The sequence below is a fragment of the Schistocerca piceifrons genome, chromosome 2, assembly GCF_021461385.2.
Source record: "Schistocerca piceifrons isolate TAMUIC-IGC-003096 chromosome 2, iqSchPice1.1, whole genome shotgun sequence".
Lineage (NCBI taxonomy): Eukaryota > Metazoa > Arthropoda > Insecta > Orthoptera > Acrididae > Schistocerca > Schistocerca piceifrons.
The window spans coordinates 780555188-780578401 of record NC_060139.1 but is presented as its reverse complement, the minus strand read 5'-3'; the positions used below and the strand labels follow the sequence as shown (position 1 = coordinate 780578401).

The following is a 23214-nucleotide window of genomic DNA, read 5'->3' as shown; positions in this document are numbered from 1 at the left end:
AAACATAATTTTAAAAAGGTACAATACCTGATACTGTTTAGGGCCACAAGCAGCAGCTACAGAATCAGAGCTGACAATAGCACTACTGATGGTCTGAATTTGTTGTTTCTGTTCTTCAATCTTCCTGTTCAGTTCCTCCATTTTTCGCTCTAGTTCTGATTTTGTGTTCAGTGGTGACTGCATGTTATCTTCCCCTGAATCTTCTTGATAGTCATCACTTTCACCAGGACTATATGGCGCATCATCGTCATCTGCAGTGTAAGGCTGGCCCGATTTCTTGAAACCTCGGACTTGATCATCTGTAGAATCTTTGTCAGAATCTCTGTCATCAGACCATCTGGACTGTAAACTGAGCTGTTGCTGTGATCCGGCATACAGTGACTGAGTTGGTGAAATTGGCGGTGTATAACTGTCAGACACACTTGGTGGAGGATGAGGGGGAGTCAAACTACCTACTGCATCAGGTCCTGCGCCAGGTAATGGTGGAGTATAGCTCCTCTCAACTGTCCTCACTACACCACCATGTCTAGGTGCTTTAGCAACATACTCGTTCTCTGGTGCCAGCCTCTTTCTCTTGGTTCTCACCAAAATTCCAAGCAACAAATGAGGCCTGATATCTTCAAATCCAGTACCATCAATTGGCAACAGAATCTGGGGTAAAGGTGTGTGGCCTGAGAGTGGCATTATATAGAAGTCCTTGATTGTTCTTGACACACTACCAACAACTCCCATTCTGTTTCTTGCATTTAGATAGGAATACAGTGTCATATACGGTATTCTTTCAGCATCATTGGCTGCCGTAAATCGAAGGACTATTATTTCTTTTGTTCCAGTTTTTTTCATTTTTGATATATAATCCCAGACTGTATCAGGCATAATTCTACCAACAATTTCAATTGCAGAGGGAAGTTCAGAAGTAGTCACATCACCCGATGAAAGTTGCACAGTGGCATAAAATCTTGAAACATCTGGCATATTGACAAACCCTTGCCAGATGGTAACACCAAAGTCGAGTGAAGGAATACAGACCACATCAGGTATTCTTTCTTGATCTGCTTGCGAAGACTCCTGGTCAATAATTTCATCGATATCTTGTGATTCCACCTTAACAAATTGTACACTTGGTTTATACTCCTCAGTTTCTGTGAATCCTTTTCCAGTCTTATTATCATGGTCAGAATGTTTATGCTTGATTATTTCATCACTTTCACCCGAATCGCTCTTTTTGTACGATTTTTCCTCTTTATCATTCTCATCAGCTTTCTTTTCTTTCTTCACATCAGTATTGTAATGGTCCCTATTCTTCTCCAAATCATGTTTACTTTTTTCAGATCGTTTGTGTTTTTCTTTATGATCCCTACTTTCGTGTCGTTTGTCTCTATCACTTCGACTACAGCCATGATGATGATGGTGATGGTGATCCCGTTTTGAGGATTCTCTCTCATCCTTTCTATGTTTTTCACTTTTGTCTTTACTTGACTTCTTTTCATGTTTTGATTTTTCATTTTCAATATTTTTGTCTTTATCTTCCTTTTTAATTCTGTCTTTATCTTTAGAATCTTTAATTTTATCTTTGGTCTTTTCCTGTTCTTTCACCTCTGGTTTCTTCTCTCCAACTGTTGATGGAATTACGCTTCCTGAAAGAGAGGAAACATCAGGCACTGTCGATGGGTCAACCAATTCAGGCACTTCTGCTTTTATGGCCTCATCTGCCTCTATAACTTGTTCTCCTTTATGAGTTTTCATTACATAGGTTTTTGTTAGGGATAACAAATCTAATTCATTCTTTTTTATCATTTCTATTTGGTGTTTTGCCTCCCTTTCTCGCCATTGTGCTAATTCCTGATTTGCTAGTTCCTCAGGTGAAAGTCTCACTAGCTGATGAGGTGTAACTGATTTTTCAGCTATTTTTCGAAAAAGTGTTAAGTTTTTGGGATCTTTAATATTAAATACTAAACTTCTATATTTGGATTTGTACTTAATACCAGTATCCCTGAAATATGAATGCATTTCTTCCTCTATATTCAGGGCAATGTCCTGTATCTCTTCTTCAGTTACATGAAGATCAGAACATTCCTGGATGCGGGACTGCAACAGTTCTTTAAGCGTTTTGCGCACATTAAGCCTAATTGGTTCTGGGCCAGGATTTTTTTCTTTATCCTTTTCCTTTTCTCTCTCTTTCTCCTTTTCCTTATCTTTTTCTTTATCTTCCTCTTTCTTAGTTGAATCTGAGGAAAATCGTTTATTCTCCACCTTCTTTATTGGTGTTTTATCTGACTCCTTCACTGTTGGTGTAACTGAAACCTTTGGTAAAGCATTGATAGGCAATGGCTTTACATTCTGGATGTGTCCTTTGTTTGAGGGTGGGGGGGAAACTGGTGACTTAGGTTCCGATTTAGCACTACTAACAGCTGGCTTGGACACTGTTTTAACGCTCAGTTTATTTGTTTGCTCAGGAGGTATGAGAATAGTTTGTTTCTGGATCTTTGGTGCCTTCACTGAAGCAAATAGTACATGCTGTCCTTTAGGCTGGTCTGTAATATTATGTGACTTAATTATTACTTTCTGTGGGTGTGGTGCTGGTTTTGACTGTACCACTGAGTGTTTATTCTGGACACCTTGTTTCTGTTGAGATGCCTCTGTGTTAACAGCTTGATTTGCAGGCTGATAGTATGATAAAATACTTTTCTGCTGAGGTGATGGCTTTGGCTGTGATGGAGAAATCTTCTGCTGAGTTTCTTCCAAGTTTGCCTGTGGTGTCTGGACAGTTGTGTTCCTTGTATGTTGAAACATCAACTTCCCAGCTACTCGGCTTGATGTTACTTCACTAGGTTTCACTACTTCAAATGTAGGATTCTCCTTCAACCAGTTCTTTAGATTTCCCAAAGTTGGGGCATTTTTACCTGAAATTTTTTAAAATATGTGTGATTCCTTATATTAAGTAATAAAAAATTACAGAAATATTTCAGTTGCAACAAAATCTGAACATATCAGATTGTAAAATGAACTGATTCACAAATTATTATTAAATTAACAGTTGCTCAATCTCAATCTTTGGAGCTCTAATAAGGTAGGTGTGTGTGTGTGTGTGTGTGTGTGTGTGTGTGTGTGTGAGAGAGAGAGAGAGAGAGAGAGAGAGAGAGAGAGAGAGCGAGCGAGAGAGAGAGGTAAGAACAATTACAGTATCAAATAATGAACTTAATATTTCTAGATATATTGCAAGTGGGGAATAGACATGTTGATACATTTATGAATGAGGGGCTCCGAAGCAAATGGTTATAAGTACCCTTTTTGTAGTTTTGAGAAAACTGAAGTTAAAAGTTACACAGTTTCTGAATATTTTGATATTGCAATATGGATTTTTTAAATACATAAAAATAGTCTGTACCATTATCCATCTGCATACTGGAATAAAAGGTTAATATAAACAATCAGTTATATCATAATTTGTAAAAGTCTGATGCACTTGTATCCCTTTGATTCCAGAATAATGAGAGTTAAAAATTTGATTTATGTTTTGTTATGATTTGTTATTACATCAATTATTATAAAATTGCTATTTTGAGTTATAACAAAACATTTACATAATGTTTCATGAACACCACACCTTTTGTAGCTTGCCAAAACGAAACAAAATAAGAAAGAATGATTTTTAATGTGTCATCCCACTACTGAAAATAATTTCACACCACCTGGATCATTCCCCCTCTTCTAGTGCAATATAAAAAGGTTATTGAGATAATATAGAACACTAATCATTATAACCTAATGCATTTTATTGATACACAATTTAAAGTAGCGCTACTAAATAAGAAACAGTCTATTCATAATCTGACTCCAGAAAGTTTTTCTCAATATCTGGTTTAAGCTCTTGAAGTGGGTCATCCCTAGTTGCTGTTCTTGGTTGTCCTTCTTGTGGTAGAATTAAAGTTGTATAGGCGGGATAAATGGAATGTATTTCCTGAAGATTTTCATATTTAGGAAGTTTAAGCATTCGAGTTTGGTTGTACAGAGGTGAAAAGATGACATTCGGAGAGTTTTGCCTTTTCTGTTGGGTTTTGTTAGGTACAAATGAACATTTCTCTCTTTGGTGCCAACTGCTTTGTGACATCTTGCAACTCTCTTTCCTCTTCTGTTTAAGGACTAGGTCTTAACTTTCTCTCTCATCCACTTCACATGATCTTCCTCAACCTAGCACACCACCAGACTAGATGATGACATCCTCCTCTTTGACGGCTCCAGCTGCACCTCTGTCCACACTAAACCTACCAACCACCAACAGCACCCGCATTTTGACAGCTGTCATCCCTTTCACACCAAAAAATCCCTCCCATGTAGCCCTAGCCACCTGGGGACAGCATATCTGCAGTGACAAAAACCCCCTTGCTCAGTATGCTGAGGGTTTCACCAAGGCCTTCAAAGACAGGCACTATCTCCCAGACCTAGTCCACAACTGATCTCCTGTGCCATTTCCCCTGACATTCCCAATCCTCCCACCATCCCTCAGAACCAGCCACAAAGGAGTGTTCCCTTCATTACCCAGTACCATCGTGGAGTGGAACAGCTGAACCACATGCTTGGCCAGGGCTTTGATTACCTATCATCATGCTCTGAAATGAGAGACATCCTAGCCAAGATACTTGCCACACCTCCTAAAGTGGTGTCTGTAGCCCACTCAGCCTCCATAGCATCCTAGTCCATCCCTATTTTACTCCTGATCCCTACCCTTCGCCACAATGATCATATGCCTGTGGAAGACCCAAGTGCAAAACCTGCTCAATCCACCTACCCAGCACTTCCTATTCCTGTCCCATCACAGGTTTACTGTATCCCATCAGGAGTCGGGCCACTTGCAAAAGCAGTCATCTTATTTCCAGCTCTGCTGCAATCATTGCACAGATTTTTATATTGGTATGACTACCAACCAGCTGCCCACAAGGATGAACAGCCACCGTCCAACTGTGGCCAAGAGCAACGTAGACCACCCTGTGGCACAACATGCAGCTGAACATAACACACTTGATTTCAACGACTGCTTCACTACCCTAGCCATCTGGATCCTTCCCACCACCAGTAGCTTTTTTGATTCAAATGGTTCAAATGGCTCTGAGCACTATGGGACTTAACATCTGTGGTCATCAGTCCCCTAGAACTTAGAACTACTTAAACCTAACTAACCTAAGGACATCACACACATCCATGCGCGAGGCAGGATTCAAACCTGCGACCGTAGCAGTCGCGCGGTTCCGGACTGTGCGCCTAGAACCGCAAGACCACCACGGCCGGCAGCTTTTTTGAACTGCGCAGATGGAGGTTGGATAACCTAGCCAAGATACTTGCCACACCTCCTAAAGTGGTGTCTGTAGCCCACTCAGCCTCCATAGCATCCTAGTCCATCCCTATTTTACTCCTGATCCCTACCCTTCGCCACAATGATCTGTGCTCCTGCCCGGCCTAAACCTACAGTAACATACTGTCCCCACACCCTCCATCCAATGGTTACTACCTACTCTGTCCTATTGTCTTCTCCCCTTTCTTATTTCCCACCCTGTTTATTTCCACCCCTTTGTTAATGTATCCGCACATCTTTCCCCGCTCCTCTTCTTTTTTGCTGCTTTTTTTCCCCCACCTCCCTGCCCCATGACCTCACCTCCTCCCTGCACACTACCCCATAACACATTTCTCTCTCCCCCCATCCATACACTTGTACCCCTTCCCCTTCCCTGCCCCCTCCAGATTGCTGCTTGCATCCCAAGTGATAGCTGGATTCAGACCTGAGATGCATTCAGACCTGAGATGCTGGAATTGGCGACCATGTGCCAGCTGTGTGTGTGTGTGTGTGTGTGTGTGTGTGTGTGTGTGTGTGTGAACACGCACACGCACTTTTTTTTAACTGATGAAGTCTGTGGCCAAAAGGTTTATGTAAGTGTTTATTAATTGTGCCTGTCTGCAACTTGACATGTCTTCTAGAACGTAAGTAGCAATCTGTCTTTTCCTACACTGTTGATATTCCTACCTGGAGTTTCCACTGTTTAGTTTTCTTTTTGTTTACCACAGAGCAGCACACAGTGGTCTTTCACTTTTATCCCTTTGCCACAACAATATTACATGTTTTACCATGCTCTAGATACACTGTTCCCATTTTTCTGGGAACTGTCACTTGTACCCTTTTGCTTCTGAACCCCTCATATAATAGAGCATCTTAGGGTCCCTTGGCATCCCACTGTGCAGAATTTAACTGTAGAATTTTTTCTTAGGGTCATTTTGATTACAGTTTTGTTAGTACAAAGCATTCCTGAGAGGTATCAGTGAAGTGAACAGTCAGACTGCTGCTGATCCTTTTTGCTAAACCACTCGTGCATAGGAAGAGCGTTAGTGACACTCCCTTTCCCTCTTCGTTGGGGCACACCCAAACCAGTATTGCATAAGCTTGTCAAATAGACAAAAATTATCTGAACAAATGATATACTTGTGAAGATGCTGCTTATTATTGTATTTATGTTATCTGTCAACCTTGTGGCACTGCATCCAAAGCTTTTCAGATATCTTTGGAATGGCATATCAAGTGTTTGAAAGATATGAAACGAGGATAATTTTCAAAAACTCAACATGATAAGTTAATGATTGGCGAACTAGTACCATGGACAGTCTGAACAGTGTTTTCATATATCCCTACATCTAATGAAGCTCAAGGTTTGGCTTGATGATTTAAAAGGTCTCGTAGTATGTTGTTCAATACAGCACTGCAGAGGAATGTTTCAACATACCTACTACTCCATCAATTAGAATTTATTGTATGTATTACTCATATGCCATGACTCTTAATAATTAAACTGTAGGCTTGACCACTTGTGTAGGATAATTCTGCACAAGCATTTGGATAGCTTGAACTACCTGAAGCTTGATCGATTTTCTATTATGCACGCATACCAATGGAAACATGCTTGAGAGTGTGTACAAATCATACACACGTTTCTACAAGCAGATGTCAGTCACGAGGCTATCTTTATAGTGGCACTATGTTGAGTGATTTGAAGCATTTCAACTGCAAATTACGTGTATATGAAAGTCAGCATTAAATCAAAAGCCTTTCATAGTCAGGTGAAGAGAGCTGCTGCACACATTACACTTAACAGAATACATAGCAACTGATTGTCAGATAAATCATCATTAAAAAAAAAAAAAACTGACAGATCATACTTGAGAAAGGAAAAAAATGGAACTACTTTGTTAATCTGGGGCACGAAGAGAAACACTTTCATATTACAGATATCCATACATGCGTACTTGAGATTTCACAGCCCTATATATTGCGAGAGATCACAATAGTGCTTTCAGTCTTTCATGTGGTAGTGTCGTAATTTCATTATTCTCACCAGCTTTTTAACCAATGGCAATATGAGCAACAGGGGGGCCAGGTGTGTATCTCCACTGACCCTAAAAAAGATTACACATTTCATGTGCACGTATAAGCAATAGAAAGGGTAACAAAGTGAGAACTGGTTTTACATTTTATTAACCAGTATTTGCACCACACATCATGTTTCCTCTACTTCTTTAATCTTCAACAAGGTTACATCAGCTACAGAACCTAATGTAAAGGACTGTATTAAGTTTCTTGTAGAGTGCATTAAGGGGCTATTTGTTGGGTAACTACTATAGCACAATTAAACAGTACCTTCAAAGGGCTCTTAAAATTAATGTAATAGGTTGTTATATTATATTAGAACTAAAATTTCAAACATGTAAATCTTTGTACTGCTCTTGAACACTATCTTCCACATTCTGGAGATCTCTTTGCAAAGGATCCATGAGACATGATTCATAGGCAGGGGGAAGGGGGAAGATGTGTTTATGCAGAACATGTTAAACTTTTACCCTGGCAATTTGTAATTTTACTACTTCTAGTTGTACATGCCATTCCTGCCATCTTTTTACCTCAGATGCTGCTTAGGAAGGAAATGTTAATTACACAATGACAATAAATATTTCTGTTTTAATGAATATGTTCCATGATATTAGTGAATACAGTGATTTTTATTTTCAAAAAACTGTAAATGTGATTCACACTAACTTATTTCAGTCACACAGCAATTCAAAATGAGTTTAACCTCTACATATTATTTTGTTTAAAGTACATCACTTACCACTCAGGAGTTTTCCAGTTCTTCTTTCATATACTATTACTCTAGTTTGTGGTTTTGGTATGTGGTGAGACAACTGGTCCACTGCATGCTTGTTTATTCCACCTGACTGGTTTGACTTTGTGACAGAAGCAGCTGTAGCAACATTCTGCTGCGACTCTTCTGCATGTTTCAAAATGCAAGCATGACTGCAGTAGATACTGGACTGCCGAGCTTCTTTCTTACATACAATACAGGATGTCACTGACCCAACATCTGCGTCACTGCAATCAATGCAAATTTGTTTCTTCTTACAATCAATGGAAGACAATAGAAAATCAACCACAAAAATACCATAGAATCAGTTTCATACTACATTTTTTTCTACATTTAAGTGAAAGCAGCAATGTAGGAATAAAGATATTACAGTAATGACAATTACAAGAACAAAACAATGAATAAAAATAAGGACAGGAAACTACTCCCCTTCAGCTGTTGGTGTGTGGAACATTTTACTACATTTCAATGTAGTACCTATTTTTGCAGTTTCAAGTACTGACATCCCCCCCCCCCCCCCCCCCCCCCAAACCACTGTTTGAGAAGTTCATAGGAACAAATGAGGGAGAGGTGGTGGTAGCAAAACAAGGAGAGGGTAATATAATAATGAAACTGTGTCACTGAATATGAGGGCTACAGTTTAACCCTTTTGCGGCTACACATGAGCTCTTTGCATCCCATGTTGAGGCTGCTTTTGTTATGGCTGTACTGCTCACAAATGCTGGTGCCTTTGCTGAGAGACGGCATTCCGGCTGATATGCAATACTTATCACCACTTTTTAAGAAAACTATTGGATAAAAAAATTTACTTGCACATCTTACAGTCTGATATCTTCCCTTGATAAAGGACTGAATTGCGTTTTTTTATATGCCACAGTTACAGTGCTGCATCAAATTAAGTAAAACACTGCGTGAAATTTTAAAGATTTTGCAGAGGTAAATACGCATTATGTAAACTTTGCTTGTGTTTGATTTTAGCTCATACATTGCAGTGAATGAAATTTAGATAAGATATCATTTTCAACCCAACCATCCCCAATTTTTATCAAATTTGATATTTTTATTGTACATGATGTGAGATGACACATTACGGCACAAGTAGAACATAAGTAGCTGCCCGAATTTCTGAAAATGTGCTTAAAATTCAACAAACGTAGCTGTAACTTCTGTTCTGACAGAGATAGCACAGTGGAACAAGTCATTCCGGAAAGGGATGGGGACAAGCTTTCAAATGATACACAACATGGCCATATTTAAACAATGTACACAATTAAGGTCAGTGCCCTTGTCCTTTGACCTCAAAAAAACGCTGGCAGGTCGATAGACACACAAACAAACACACAAAATTCAAGCTTTCGCAACCAACGGTTGCTTCATCAGGAAAGAGGGAAAGACGAAAGGATGTGGGTTTTAAGGGAGAGGGTAAGGAGTCATTCCAATCCCGGGAGTGGAAAGACTTACCTTAGGGGGAAAAAGGACAGGTATACACTCGCACACACACCCATATCCAACCGCACATACACAGACACAAGCAGACATGTCTAGGGAAAATATTTGGCGCAACTAACAACAATGGAATATGGATCAAGAAACCTACAGAGGAACTGTACAAACATAAGGAGACAATAACAGAAAAGATTAGAAAACGCAGACTACAATTCTATGGACACCTATACAGAACGCCATCACACAGGCTGACCAAACAGATCTTTGACTGGGTAACCACTAGAAACAACAAATGGGTGGCAGAGGTAGAAAACGACCTGAACCAACTCAACATAACAGCAGACACAATAAACGACAGAATAAAATTCAGAAACATCATTAACAAAAGTAAACTACATGAGATACAATTTGACAAACGAACAGGCATAAAATGGACCGAAGAACGCAAGCAAGATCACAGCCAGAAGATGAAAGAAATATGGGCAACCAAAAAGGCAATCAAGATGAAGCCGAAGACACAAAGCCGACAAGAAGCATGGACAGAGGACCGGAAACAGAAACACAGCGAGCGAATGAGGGAAGTTTGGGCAGCAAGGAAGGCAGCAAAAGGAACTGTCCAAATACGCTCTTTAAGGGCAAAACACCAATAATAATAATAATAATAATAATAATAATAATAATAATATATCTAAAAACAAAGATGATGTGGCTTACCAAATGAAAGTGCTGGCTGGTCGATAGACACACAAACAAACACAAACATACACACAAAATTCAAGCTTTCGCAACCAACGGTTGCTTCGTCAGGAAAGAGGGAAGGAGAGGGAAAGACGAAAGGATGTGGGTTTTAAGGGAGAGGGTAAGGAGTCATTCCAATCCCGGGAGCGGAAAGACTTACCTTAGGGGGAAAAAAGGGCAGGTATACACTCGCACACACACACATATCCATCCGCACATACACAGACACAAGCAGACATTTGTAAAGGCAAAGAGTTTGGGCAGAGATGTCAGTCGAGGTGAAAGTACAGAGGCAAAGATGTTGTTGACAGACAGGTGAGGTATGAGCGGCGGCAAATTGAAATTAGAAATTAGCGGAGATTGAGGCCTGGCGGATAACGAGAAGAGAGGAGATGCTGAAGGGCAAGTTCCCATCTCCGGAGTTCTGACAGGTTGGTGTTAGTGGGAAGTATCCAGATAACCCGGACGGTGTAACACTGTGCCAAGATGTGCTGGCTGTGCACCAAGGCGTGTTTAGCCACAGGGTGATCCTCATTACCAAAAAACACTGTCTGCCTGTGTCCATTCATGCGAATGGACAGTTTGTTGCTGGTCATTCCCACATAGAAAGCTTCACAGTGTAGGCAGGTCAGTTGGTAAATCACGTGGGGGCTTTCACACGTGGCTCTGCCTTTGATCATGTACACCTTCCGGGTTACAGGACTGGAGTAGGTGGTGGTGGGAGGGTGCATGGGACAGGTATTACACTGGGGGCGGTTACAAGGGTAGGAGCCAGAGGGTAGGGAAGGAGGTTTGGGGATTTCATAGGGATAAACTAACAGGTTACGAAGGTTAGGTGGACGGCGGAAAGACACTCTTGGTGGAGTGGGGAGGATTTCATGAAGGATGGATCTCATTTCAGGGTAGGATTTGAGGAAGTTGTATCCCTGCTGGAGAGCCACATTCAGAGTCTGATCCAGTCCCGGAAAGTATCCTGTCACAAGTGGGGCACTTTTGGGGTTCTTCTGTGGGAGGTTCTGGGTTTGAGGAGATGAGGAAGTGGCTCTGGTTATTTGCTTCTGTACCAGGTCGGGAGGGTAGTTGCAACAGTACCTCCATTATGACAGCTGCCACCCATTCCACATCAAACGGTCCCTTCCCTACAGCCTAGGTCTTCGTGGCAAACAAATCTGCACAAGTCCGGAATCCCTGAACCATTACACCAACAACCTGAAAACAGCTTTCGCATCCCGCAACTACCCTCCCGACCTGGTACAGAAGCAAATAACCAGAGCCACTTCCTCATCTCCTCAAACCCAGAACCTCCCACAGAAGAACCCCAAAAGTGCCCCACTTGTGACAGGATACTTTCCGGGACTGGATCAGACTCTGAATGTGGCTCTCCAGCAGGGATACAACTTCCACAAATCCTGCCCTGAAATGAGATCCATCCTTCATGAAATCCTCCCCACTCCACCAAGAGTGTCTTTCCGCCGTCCACCTAACCTTCGTAACCTGTTAGTTCATCCCTATGAAATCCCCAAACCACCTTCCATACCCTCTGGCTCCTACCCTTGTAACCGCCCCTGGTGTAAAACCTGTCCCATGCACCCTCCCCCCACCACCTACTCCAGTCCTGTAACCCGGAAGGTGTACACGAACAAAGGCAGAGCCACGGGAGAAAGCACCCACAAGATTTACCAACTGACCTGCCTACACTGTGAAGCTTTCTATGTGGGAATGACCAGCAACAAACTGTCCATTCGCATGAATGGACACAGGCAGACAGTGGTTGTTGGTAATGAGGATCACCCTGCGGCTAAACATGCCTTGGTGCACGGCCAGCACATCTTGGCACAGTGTTACACCGTCCGGGTTATCTGGATACTTCCCACTAACACCAAACTGTCAGAACTCCGGAGATGGGAACTTGCCCTTCAGCATTTCCTCTCTTCTCGTTATCCGCCAGGCCTCAATCTCCGCTAATTTCTAATTTCAATTTGCCGCCACTCATACCTCACCTGTCTGTCAACAACATCTTTGCCTCTGTACTTCCACCTCGACTGACATCTCTGCCCAAACCCTTTGCCTTTACAAATGTCTGCTTGTGTCTGTGTATGTGCGGATGGATGTGTGTGTGTGTGTGTGTGTGTGTGTGTGTGTGTGTGTGTGTGTGTGTGTGTGTGTGCGCGCGCGAGTGTATACCTGTCCTTTTTTCCCCCTAAGGTAAGTCTTTCCGCTCCCGGGATTGGAATGACTCCTTACCCTCTCCCTTAAAACCCACATCCTTTCGTCTTTCCCTCTCCTTCCCTCTTTCCTGACGAAGCAACCGTTGGTTGCGAAAGCTTGAATTTTGTGTGTATGTTTGTGTGTCTATCGACCTGCCAGCACTTTCGTTTGGTAAGTCACATCATCTTTGTTTTTAGATATATTATTCCCATGTGGAATGTTTCCCTCTATTATATTCATATTAATAATAATTAGATAATTAATAATATATATACGTACACACACACACACACACACACACACACACACACAAGATAACATACTAAAAAATCAAGCTAGAATGGCACTTCAATTACAACTACCCGATTAGAAAATGAGTTTTTTTCCCAAATTCGTCACTCAAAAAATCAGAGTCATCTTATATTTGCAGATTGAACTATTGCTGCTGATGGCGGCATTTTTACGTTGTTTAATAGAGCATATAGGGGTCACCTTACATTTACAGATGAAGCTTGGGCTATTGACATCATGCACAGATTTATTTTGAAAAATTCGGAAAGGCAGGGGTCAGCATGTGATATTCATGTTCTAATGGGCTCAAGATTTTCAGATATGCGTGCTTTATATAGAATTGACATTACTCAAACAATCACGTGACATTTGATTCGCATGACACTAGTGCAAGGGCTATGCGAGAAACTACGAGCTAGCTTCTACAAGAATCTACTGCTTTGCTTAAAATTTTACAATTTTCTTAAACACAAGAGGTAATAGCACTAAATTAAATCATTTTACAAATTCTTGTTGTACCTGAACAAGTTTGCAACAAAAGTTCTCATACTGAGAGACCGTAATGATTTACCAAACCGGTGCACATGTGAGAAATTCTGCCACTGTTTATGTATTAGTATACTGGGTAAAAACATTACCAGCTTTTAATCAGTTTTAGAACATGATGGTGACATTAAGATGAAAGAAGAAGGAAAATTAATCTAGAATGAAATGTCTAACAAACAAAATAAATTATAGTGGCAAGACTGATCGTGGAGATAGTGTAGGTACAGACGTCATTCGATCATGAGATGAGCGAAAGTTCGAAAACTGGAATGAATCATGACTGTGACCTTTTATTTACATATTAGTTGCTGTTCTTACACATGACTTGCACTGTAGGTAATGTTGCAGTCCATCTTTTGCATTTGCTCGAGCACAGAACTACAAAAGGCTTGGAAGAGGAACAGTGATACTAGCTTGGCTAAAAACTAGATGAGTGCAGGGAGGGGAGTATGAGCAGACAGCAAATTAAATCATGTTGCCAACCAGGGGAATCTATACTGCGTGCTTTGGCTTTTTAGGAACATCTAACATGTTTAAACTGTAGTTTGCTTGAATGCATTTGTAGTTAGAAGTGAAATGACTTTAAAATTGGACAACAGTCTTGATTTCTGCAGGAGACTGTACAAATCTAGATAAGGGTCAGTGGCGCACTAAGGTATTTCATGCTGACATGTTGTTGACAGTCACTGTGACATGTCAAGAACGAAAGGGGGTGTGTGGTCCTACGCAGCCAATGAGAAAGCAGCCGGCAGACAATTAGTTTGGAAGCAAGAGACATTGTCTCATCACCACATAAGCAAAATCTGATATATATTTGGATAGAAACAACAGTGTTCTTAGATCCCACGGTAACCACAACCTATTGCAACATTTTCGGAAAAAATAGCAAAATATTTGCAACAATGAAGATTAAAAATAGTGATATCAAAGACGACAGGGTGAGTGAAAAATGTAGAAAAGAATGGTCAAATTAATGTAAACAATTTCTTTTCATTTATTTTATTTTATTTCTCCTTGCATTATCAATATGTAGACAATGTATTTAGAATAGGTGTTGTTTTAACTTTTTAGGCATTTATATTATGTCAATAAAGCGGTTTGTAATTTCGATTACTCAAAATATGTTAAAAATAAATTTTGCTTAAAAGTCTCTTGGGGGGGGGGGGGGGGGGAGGTAGTCTTATATTTGGGTAAATACAGTAAATTAATATGCACAGCAATGTGACGCAGTAAAGCAATACAAATAGTATGCAGATTGCAACAATATGATACGAAGTGGCGAAAAAACATGTTAACCATTAAAATGGCAATGTGATAGCAACACACAATAAGGAAGCAACACGAACAAGCCACTAGCAACCATTCGTATTTTGACCAACCACAGGTACACTGACAATCTGGAAAGAGGCAATAGCATGCATTCTTGTTTTAACCAATTACATTAAACTCAGAAGGTGGGTAGACCAATAGCAAGTATTCTTGTGTAGCACGCTGCAAGGTCACTTACATGTTATTAAGTTTTGTTACCTGACAATAAGTCAGAAGATGGGAAATCATGAAAGTGAAGTGTTTCCTTTTGAAGCTTGGATGGCAACATAGATGCTGCATGTACAGAGGAAGTTACAGCAAAAGTGTCGTATTTTGTGATTATATACAAATCTACTGGTTGAAGGTAAGAGTTAGAAAGGATCACATTTTTATGTAATCTCTTCAGGAAAAATGAACCCAACAGATACAAGAAAAGTTACGTCAAGTGTAAATGTGGATGGTTCATACGATCAGTGGCATAATGACACACCACAAAAAATGTAACACGGAAGGAAAAAATTAACACAATAACAAGGGCATGTGACTGAACAAAGTAAATTCAGACAGACAAAATTACAAGCCTGTGTAACTCATATGATTCAGACAAATCTGTAGCCCCAAATATAGCTTTAGTTGCATTAAATGATAGTCTGGTAACTCTTGGTGAGTAGAGACAGAGAAGAAGAGACAGAGAGAAAACATACGCACAGAAAATTTTTTAAAAAGTGTCAGAGCTAATCCTAATTAAATATGTACCCAGTGTGAGACAAAATGCACAGGGTAATACAAATATGTGGGGTGGAACAAATATGGAATCTGAAATTATAATGCAATTGAAAGAGTAATTCAGTAGTAGCACCAAAAGGAGTGAGAAGATCCAGATACTGACACTTCTTCGAAAAAGCTGAAGCATTTGAAGGACTGAAATTAATTTGGAGCCTCAAACTACTTAGCGAGAAAAGCAAAACATTTAGTAAAAAAATGTGGCATCTTAGCAATTCCTAATCTGAGACTTGGAAATATTTAAGTGAACACATTGTGAACTGTGTCACAGAATTTTACAACAGACAAGACATTAGCTGTTTTTTGTCTGGGAAGAAGGATTTTGTTTCTGTTAAGGAAAATGGTTACAGGGTTTATAAACGAAAACGACTGGTGTTGAGAAACCAGAACGAGCTGTATCAAGCATTCAGAGGTACACATCCAGAACTGAAAATATGCTTATTCAAATTTTGCCAATTATAACCTAAAAACTGCATTCAGGCTCGTGCAACCAGTACCCACATAGTGTGTATGTTTGCAGTATTTACCAAAGTGTGAAACTTATGTTGGAAGGTTGCAGAATGAAGGAGCTGGCACATGATGCTGACTACCAACTTAGCATGTACAAACACTGTCTGCCTTCAATAATTCGTAATTTCTCAAGCTGAAAGGTTATATGTCAATAAGCAAAAACTGCCCAGTTCACATTCTTTCTTGACATACCTTGGACAGCTGTTTGACAAAAATAGAATTGGTGAGGTAACATACAAACTGGATATACCTACAAATAGAGCAACTCTCCAGACATGTCTATTTTCTGTGGAAGACTTCTTAGAAAACCTCATCAACAAAATGAAAAATCTCCAGCTACACTACTTCATAGGCCTCTAACAGTTTGACCCTTCATGACAATGAATACATCGTTATATGTGATTTTGTAGAAAATGATGAATTTGTCCTGCAGGATAAGGTCCAAGGGTTTCACTAGACCAACGCAAAGGCTACCATTCATCCATTTACTCTTTATTATAAATATCCAGAAGCCGATGCAATTGGATCACATTTCATTTGTCGTCATATCAGAATGCTTTACCATGACACTGTCAGTGTTTATCTTTTTCAAAAAAAGGGTTCAAATGGCTCTGAGCACTATGGGACTTAACATCTGTGGTCATCAGTCCCCTAGAACTTGGAACTACTTAAACCTAACTAACCTAACGACATCACACACATCCATGCCCGAGGCAGGATTCGAACCTGTGACCGTACGGGTCACGCGGTTCCAGACTGAAGCGCCTAGAACCGCATGGCCACACCGGCCGGCTATCTTTTTCAACATCATTTGGTTAAATGAATGGTGTCTCAGTTCCATAGGACACCTGAGTACACATTACTTCACAAATGGTGCTGCAGACTAGTATAAAAAAACCACAAGAATTTTGAAAACGTATCTTTTCATCAGAGTGCCCTCAATTTCTGTGCAGAGTGGCATTTGTTTGTCATATCACATAGCAAAGGACCATGTGATGGTATCTCTGGTGCATCAAGTGACTTGCTGTCCGTGCCAGTCTGCAGTGCATCAATAAGCCTCAGATAATGACACACAGATAGTTATTTGAATGGTTTTTCAAGAACGTTGCACTGTACCACTTTCATTATACAACCAACAGTCTAACAATGAGTATGATGAAGAATCATCTCTCCTCCAAGAGCACTTTGATCAGATTTGCACATTTGCTTGTACCCACCAGTTACATGGTATTATTGCCACTGGGCATAACAAAATTCAAATGAAAGTTTCCTCCAATTCACCAGACATAGCTAACACGGACTTAACAAGACTGATACCTTAATGATATCACAGAGTTTGTTGCATTTATGTACTAAAGTCACTGGATGTTTGGGGTGTTTTTAGTGTTAATGACGATACCAGTGGGGTTACAATTTAGCTTTCTACATTCTCAAAGTCCTTCACCTTCTTTTGTACACCCCGAGAAAACGACAGCTTTACTGTGGGCAAGAAAGACATTCCTACAAAGGCTGATGTGAGAACAGCAACAGGCCAAACGTACATCTTTCCACCAAAAGATGCACTAACAGCATTGCACCCTGTTGTACAATAAAGGAAGATTAGAGTTCAACATCCTGTTGACATCGAGGCTATTAGAGATGCAGCAGAAGCTCAGACTGGTCCAAGGATGGGAAAGGAAATCCGCCGTGACCCTTCAAAGGAACCATCTCACAGCATTTGTCTGGAGCGATTTAGGGAAATCATGGAAAACCTAATTCAAGACAGCCAGACGTGGGCTGGAACTGTCATCCTCCAGAATGCGAGTCCACTGTGCTAACTGCTGCGCCACTTCGCTCAGTCTCTTGCTATACAATATGGTAGATGCCGATGATGCATTTGTCATTGTGCTCGTTTGTTTGAATTTGAGTCTGTTTGCCATGCCTTCCAACATGTACTTTGGCTAAGGCGATTGTACAATGTTTCGCATTCTGGAAGTGAAGGTCTGGGGGTCATACTCTGTGACGTGGCGTAGTACAAATGCTTGCTATTGGCCCGTTCACATTACTTACTTAATGTGAGTTGCTATCATATCACCTTTCTAACAGTTAACAAGTTTTTCAGTATTTAACATTATTTTGTTGCAGTCTGCATACAATCTGTATTGTTGTGGCCGTGAATATCAATTTGTCTCTCCTAATCGAAATGTCATCCCAACCTGACTTGTTAGTAGGTGTGCAGTGTAACGTGAAGAAGCAAAAATAATTTTTTCAAAAATTCCGAAAGTGACATGTTTTGAGATATTCAAGGTCAAACGACACGGGCATTGACCATATTCGTATAAATAGTTTAAATATGGCCATGTTGGGTATCATCTGAAATTTTTATTACCTGTTTCACTGTCTTAGCTCTATTAGAACAGAAGTTACAGCCATTTGTGTCAGCAGAGTCTGTCAAATTTTAGGCACATTTTCAGAACTTTGGGAAGTCATTATTTTTGCTGTACTTGTGCTACAATTCTGTAATTTGCCGTTATTCATTCTCTTGTCGTGTACAATGAACACATCAAATCTGATTAAAATCAGAGGTGGTCAGGTTAGGAGATGTGCTCATTTGACATGAAAAGACTCATACAAGAAACGCACCACACCTTGTGGATGATGTTAATAGTTTTGCATGTAGCATTATTTGCTTCACAAGCTTCTATGCAACACAAATCAATCAGCTGGAGAAGACTGGTTGCCTACCCTCATTTTTGTTCATGAATTAAGCGGTTCATTTAATTGTGGCCATTAATACATAATATTACAAAATGCTTGTAGACAGTGGTTTAATACAATTAAACTAAAACTCTACTGTAACTACACATAAGGCTAAAATAAGGTTAATATAGTTACAAGCATTAAACCAGTTGAAAGATAAATTTTTAACAAAGAAGCAAGTACTAAGAGACTTACACTACTGGGAAAAAATAATGTCAAAAATCTACAATAGGAAATTATTATATTTCAATGTTTCCTTCGTCTCTACCTTAAGTATGATATTCGGGTTTGGGTTTTTCCAAGTTTCATAATTAAAAATTCCTTTTACCATAACAACAACTCCATTTTCAAATGGAGTTGACAGTTTTATCTGCTGACAACAGATTTCCACATACTTTTGCCACCAAATTGTACCAAAAAATGACACTTTTTCATGATATCTTTAAAAGAGCATTAATCAAACTGCATATTTTTGTAGTACACAATTATAAAAATGAACACCATTAAATGCACCACTTTAACTTTACAAACATGTAAATGAACTTCACACCTGCATTGTTTTCTTGTATCAGCCAATCACAACACCAGATACGTGATATCACGCAAATGTGAATCTGGTGGTACGTTAGACCACTGAGTGTTTGTTTCAGTATTTATTCAATATCATTTTTACTATTCTGTGAAATCAAGTCAATTACCCAAACAGACATTTGCATACATCAGAACACTGCTTTGAGGATTCAGGGCGGCGCCACGACCCTGGACTGAATCCACATGATGGATAAACAACGAGAGTTGGTGTGCAGACTAGCCTGGATGTGGTTTTTTAAGCCGTTTCCCCCACATCCGAATAGTTGAATATTGAGCCAGTACTTATGCAAAGAATGACGTTAGATGCAGACTGAAAGGATCCACAAATTTCATCGAGGTGGGGAGGATGGTGACAGACAGGGCACCTGACCACCCTCTATGGTCACATCCAAAAATTAACATGCTGAATCCATGAAGATACAGAATATAAGGACAGGAAAAAGAAGAAATAAATGAAATCTGTGGCGATAGAACAATCTGTAGTACATCCGGAGGTCTGACTGGATGTCACACAAACCGCACAGGCGCCGCATCGATTTACACGTGAACGAAGTTGAAGTGTCACATTTGGTTTTTTCCATATTTATACTCGCATACTATGAAAACATAAAAGTTAAACCAATGCATCACATTAAAGATCTGCCTCTAGAAGACAACGTCTTTTCTACGTTTTGTCGTACAAACCTGTTGGAAAGTATAGTGTTGACAGATAAAACTGTTACCACCTGATGTCATATCTAATGTGCTGCTACTTTAAACAGTACTTTTAACATTATGCGTGTATCTCAGACTTGAGAAAAAAAGTCAAGATACAACTTAGAACCTTTTTATACCTAGACGAGGAAAATGACAAATTTTACAACATTTTGTAACGAGCACTGATTTCGCATTACACAAATAAAAAATCATCAATGTTATGTAATCCTCTCTCCCACACGAGGCAATCAAGGTGTAGGGGGAGAAGAAGAGGAGGAGGAGGAGGAGGAGGAGGAGGAGGAGGAGGAGGAGATGATGATGATGATGATGATGATGATACATGTGGAACCTTTGAAATCATGTTCAAGAAAGCATTTCAACATTTTATTTAATTTGTAAATGCAGTAACTTCAGTGTCTCACCACTACAGGTTTCAATAGTACCATATACACTAAAAAATTTCAATGCTCAATGTAAAATGGCATGTAAATAGTTGCTAGTGAGTCTTCTGGGCTGTAAAGCTGTGCTCCAAGAAACATTTTGGTTCCTGATGTTTTGGCCAGAGCTGCACTGGACATCTTCAGCTGTGCTCCTGGGGCATGTGGTTGATTTTACATATGATCAGCAGAGATAATCATTATCAGAGGAAAAAAATATAACTTTCTATTGTCACCTGCAAAGGATAAAACCTAATCTATTGATTCTGCAGAGCCACTTTTGATATATTATTTATGGCTTCTTGTTTTCTGTTAAGGTTATCATATTCTGCTTGATTCTGTATATAGACGTGGATTATAATTTTGTCATTGTAGATAAAATTCTGGTTACAGAAAACTTTCAATTCATGATATCTTATCTTGCTGCTGCTGATTTTTTCGTTTTTCCAGTCGCCGAAGACTTTAATGTTCTTTCAATCTTGTATTCATGCTTCTCTTGTTAGTTCCAATGTAGACCTCCAAAGAATCTTATATATCCCATGTCCTGTCAGAGGAGGGAGTTTATTCTTTACAGATTGGAGTGCCTGACGTATTTTCTTAGTTGGTCTAGAACCTGGTCTGATGTTATGTTTCTATAAAATCTTCCCAATCCGATTGTAACAATAAATTATTATCCAGTACTATATAGAGAAGCAATCAAAATACATAAGCATGGGTATAGTTATAACAGAAAAGAAGCGGCCATGAAACTTAGTGACAGTGGCTCTGCAGAACTAAGACAAGTTTTTATCCCTGACAGGTGACAGTCCATACTTAACTTTCACCTCTGACAAGGATTATACCTGCTGATTATGTCTAAACTCAACCACACCCATTGTACACAGTATTTATGTCACACTCTGACAAGAATCAGTGACGCCAGGAGCACTTCCGAAGACGTTCAACGCAGCTCTGGATGAAACATCAGGAACCAAAACCATTCTTGGACCACAGACATACAACCCAGAAGGCTCACCCGCAACTAAGACATCCAGTCATGAAAACCTGCACTGTAGGAACACAAATACAGTGCATCCGTTACTGCTATGTTTTATAGATGCAATTCTAATGTTCATTCCCTGATCAAAAATAGTATTAAAAATGAGAGACTTGTTTTAAGAACTAAAATACTATTAATATAAAAGCTACCTCTGATAGCTCTGGTTTGATTCATTCTCCACATTTTGCTTTGTATCTTCATTTGACAAAGGAGGCAGGTTATTCTGTCCAGTTATCTTCTCTTCATTCTGAAATTCTTTGACATCTTTCCCTTGTTCAGAACAAGTGGCAGGAGACAACAGGGGGCTGTCATCTTTTGTTTCTGTTTGGTTCTCAGTTTGTGTTGCTCTCCTTGTATCTTTATCTTTCCCAGATTTTCTCTTTGGATCTTTGTCTTTACTTTTTTCAGCTGACTCATTTTTTTTAGAACAATTAGGACATGACCATTCCAAGCCTTTATTTTCCATTTGTTGACCTGCCATGGAGAAAGCAGATGCCATTACTTATCAGCTATGGTATTTCTGACTTACAGCAATACAATCATCCTGTAACATTGCCATGAAGTAACTTGTTTGTATGACAGCCACAAAACATACAAAAGCAGACAGTCCCATTCCCTACTGCAGGACAACGTAAGTAAATATTTTTCAAAATTAAACTATTTGAAATGTATGGAAAAATCCATAAATAAAGCATGCCTAACAACAACAACAACAACAACAACAACAACAAACAAACAAAACCCCATCCTTGCACTGTGAAGGTTACCAGGTACTAAAGGTGATGAACACAGCAAATACATAAGTAACAAAAATATGTTGATATACTTGCCATTGCAGCCACAACGGCCAGAGACAGCCGTCAGAGTGTGTGTGTGTGTGTGTGTGTGTGTGTGTGTGTGTGTGTGTGTAGGCGCGCGCGCTCTACTTCAAAAGAAGGCCTTTTGCCCAAAAGCCAAAATGGGTAGCTGTCTTTCTGTCATGCCTGTCGGCAACTCAATGTCTCCTGAATACAGGGAGCAGAAACCTATCCTTTTCATAATACTGTTGTCATTCAACCTTGGACATCCCATTTTTTGGTAATGTAGCTGCAGAATTATAGAATTTAAGATTTCTTCGAATGGAGCTAGGGAGGAAAAGGAAGAAACAATGACTGAACTACAGTAAGATGGACGTAAGCTTGGCAGTAGTTCACTTGCAGATGAATGGCAAAGGATGGATGATACAGACAGCTACTTAAAGAGATCATAAAACTACTTTGAATTTTGAACTTTTGATCTTTTACTACTGTCCATAGTTCCCCATCACACACAGCAGAAAACTGGCAGAAGTCGAAGAGTGAGGGGGCTTCACTGGAAGGAAAGAAACAGAAAGGAATGCATGGAGGGAAAAAATAAATATATAAAAAATAAAAAAGCTATGGCAAGAACAACATGAACAGTATAGTCGCAGATTGTGGAAAAAAAAGGACAAGAAGTAAATGAAAACACGGAGTTGAGGGTATGACATAGTATTTAATATCAATACAAAATACTGAGACATCAGGAAAGAACTTAACAATATTCAGTTAAGTGACAAACATGTGCTCACCGATCCCTTTCTTGTCACTGCACAAATTAAGTCCAAAATATCAATTACATTCTCAGTGAACGTACAAACAAGTTTTAGTGGCTGTGTGAAAACTATTCATACCACCACTGCTAA

General features: G+C 39.7%; 1 protein-coding gene across 1 annotated transcript in view; it reads right to left on the bottom strand.

Moving 5' to 3' along the window:
• LOC124777919 overlaps nucleotides 1–23214 on the bottom strand; it is a 242139-nt gene that overhangs the window by 19473 nt on the left and 199452 nt on the right. Inside the window, exons 14-16 of the mRNA XM_047253471.1 lie at nucleotides 21662–21986; nucleotides 8148–8407; nucleotides 28–2903 (exon numbers count right to left, since the gene is read on the bottom strand). Coding sequence (XP_047109427.1) covers nucleotides 28–2903; nucleotides 8148–8407; nucleotides 21662–21986 — 3461 coding nt within the window. The remainder of the gene's footprint in view (nucleotides 1–27; nucleotides 2904–8147; nucleotides 8408–21661; nucleotides 21987–23214) is intronic.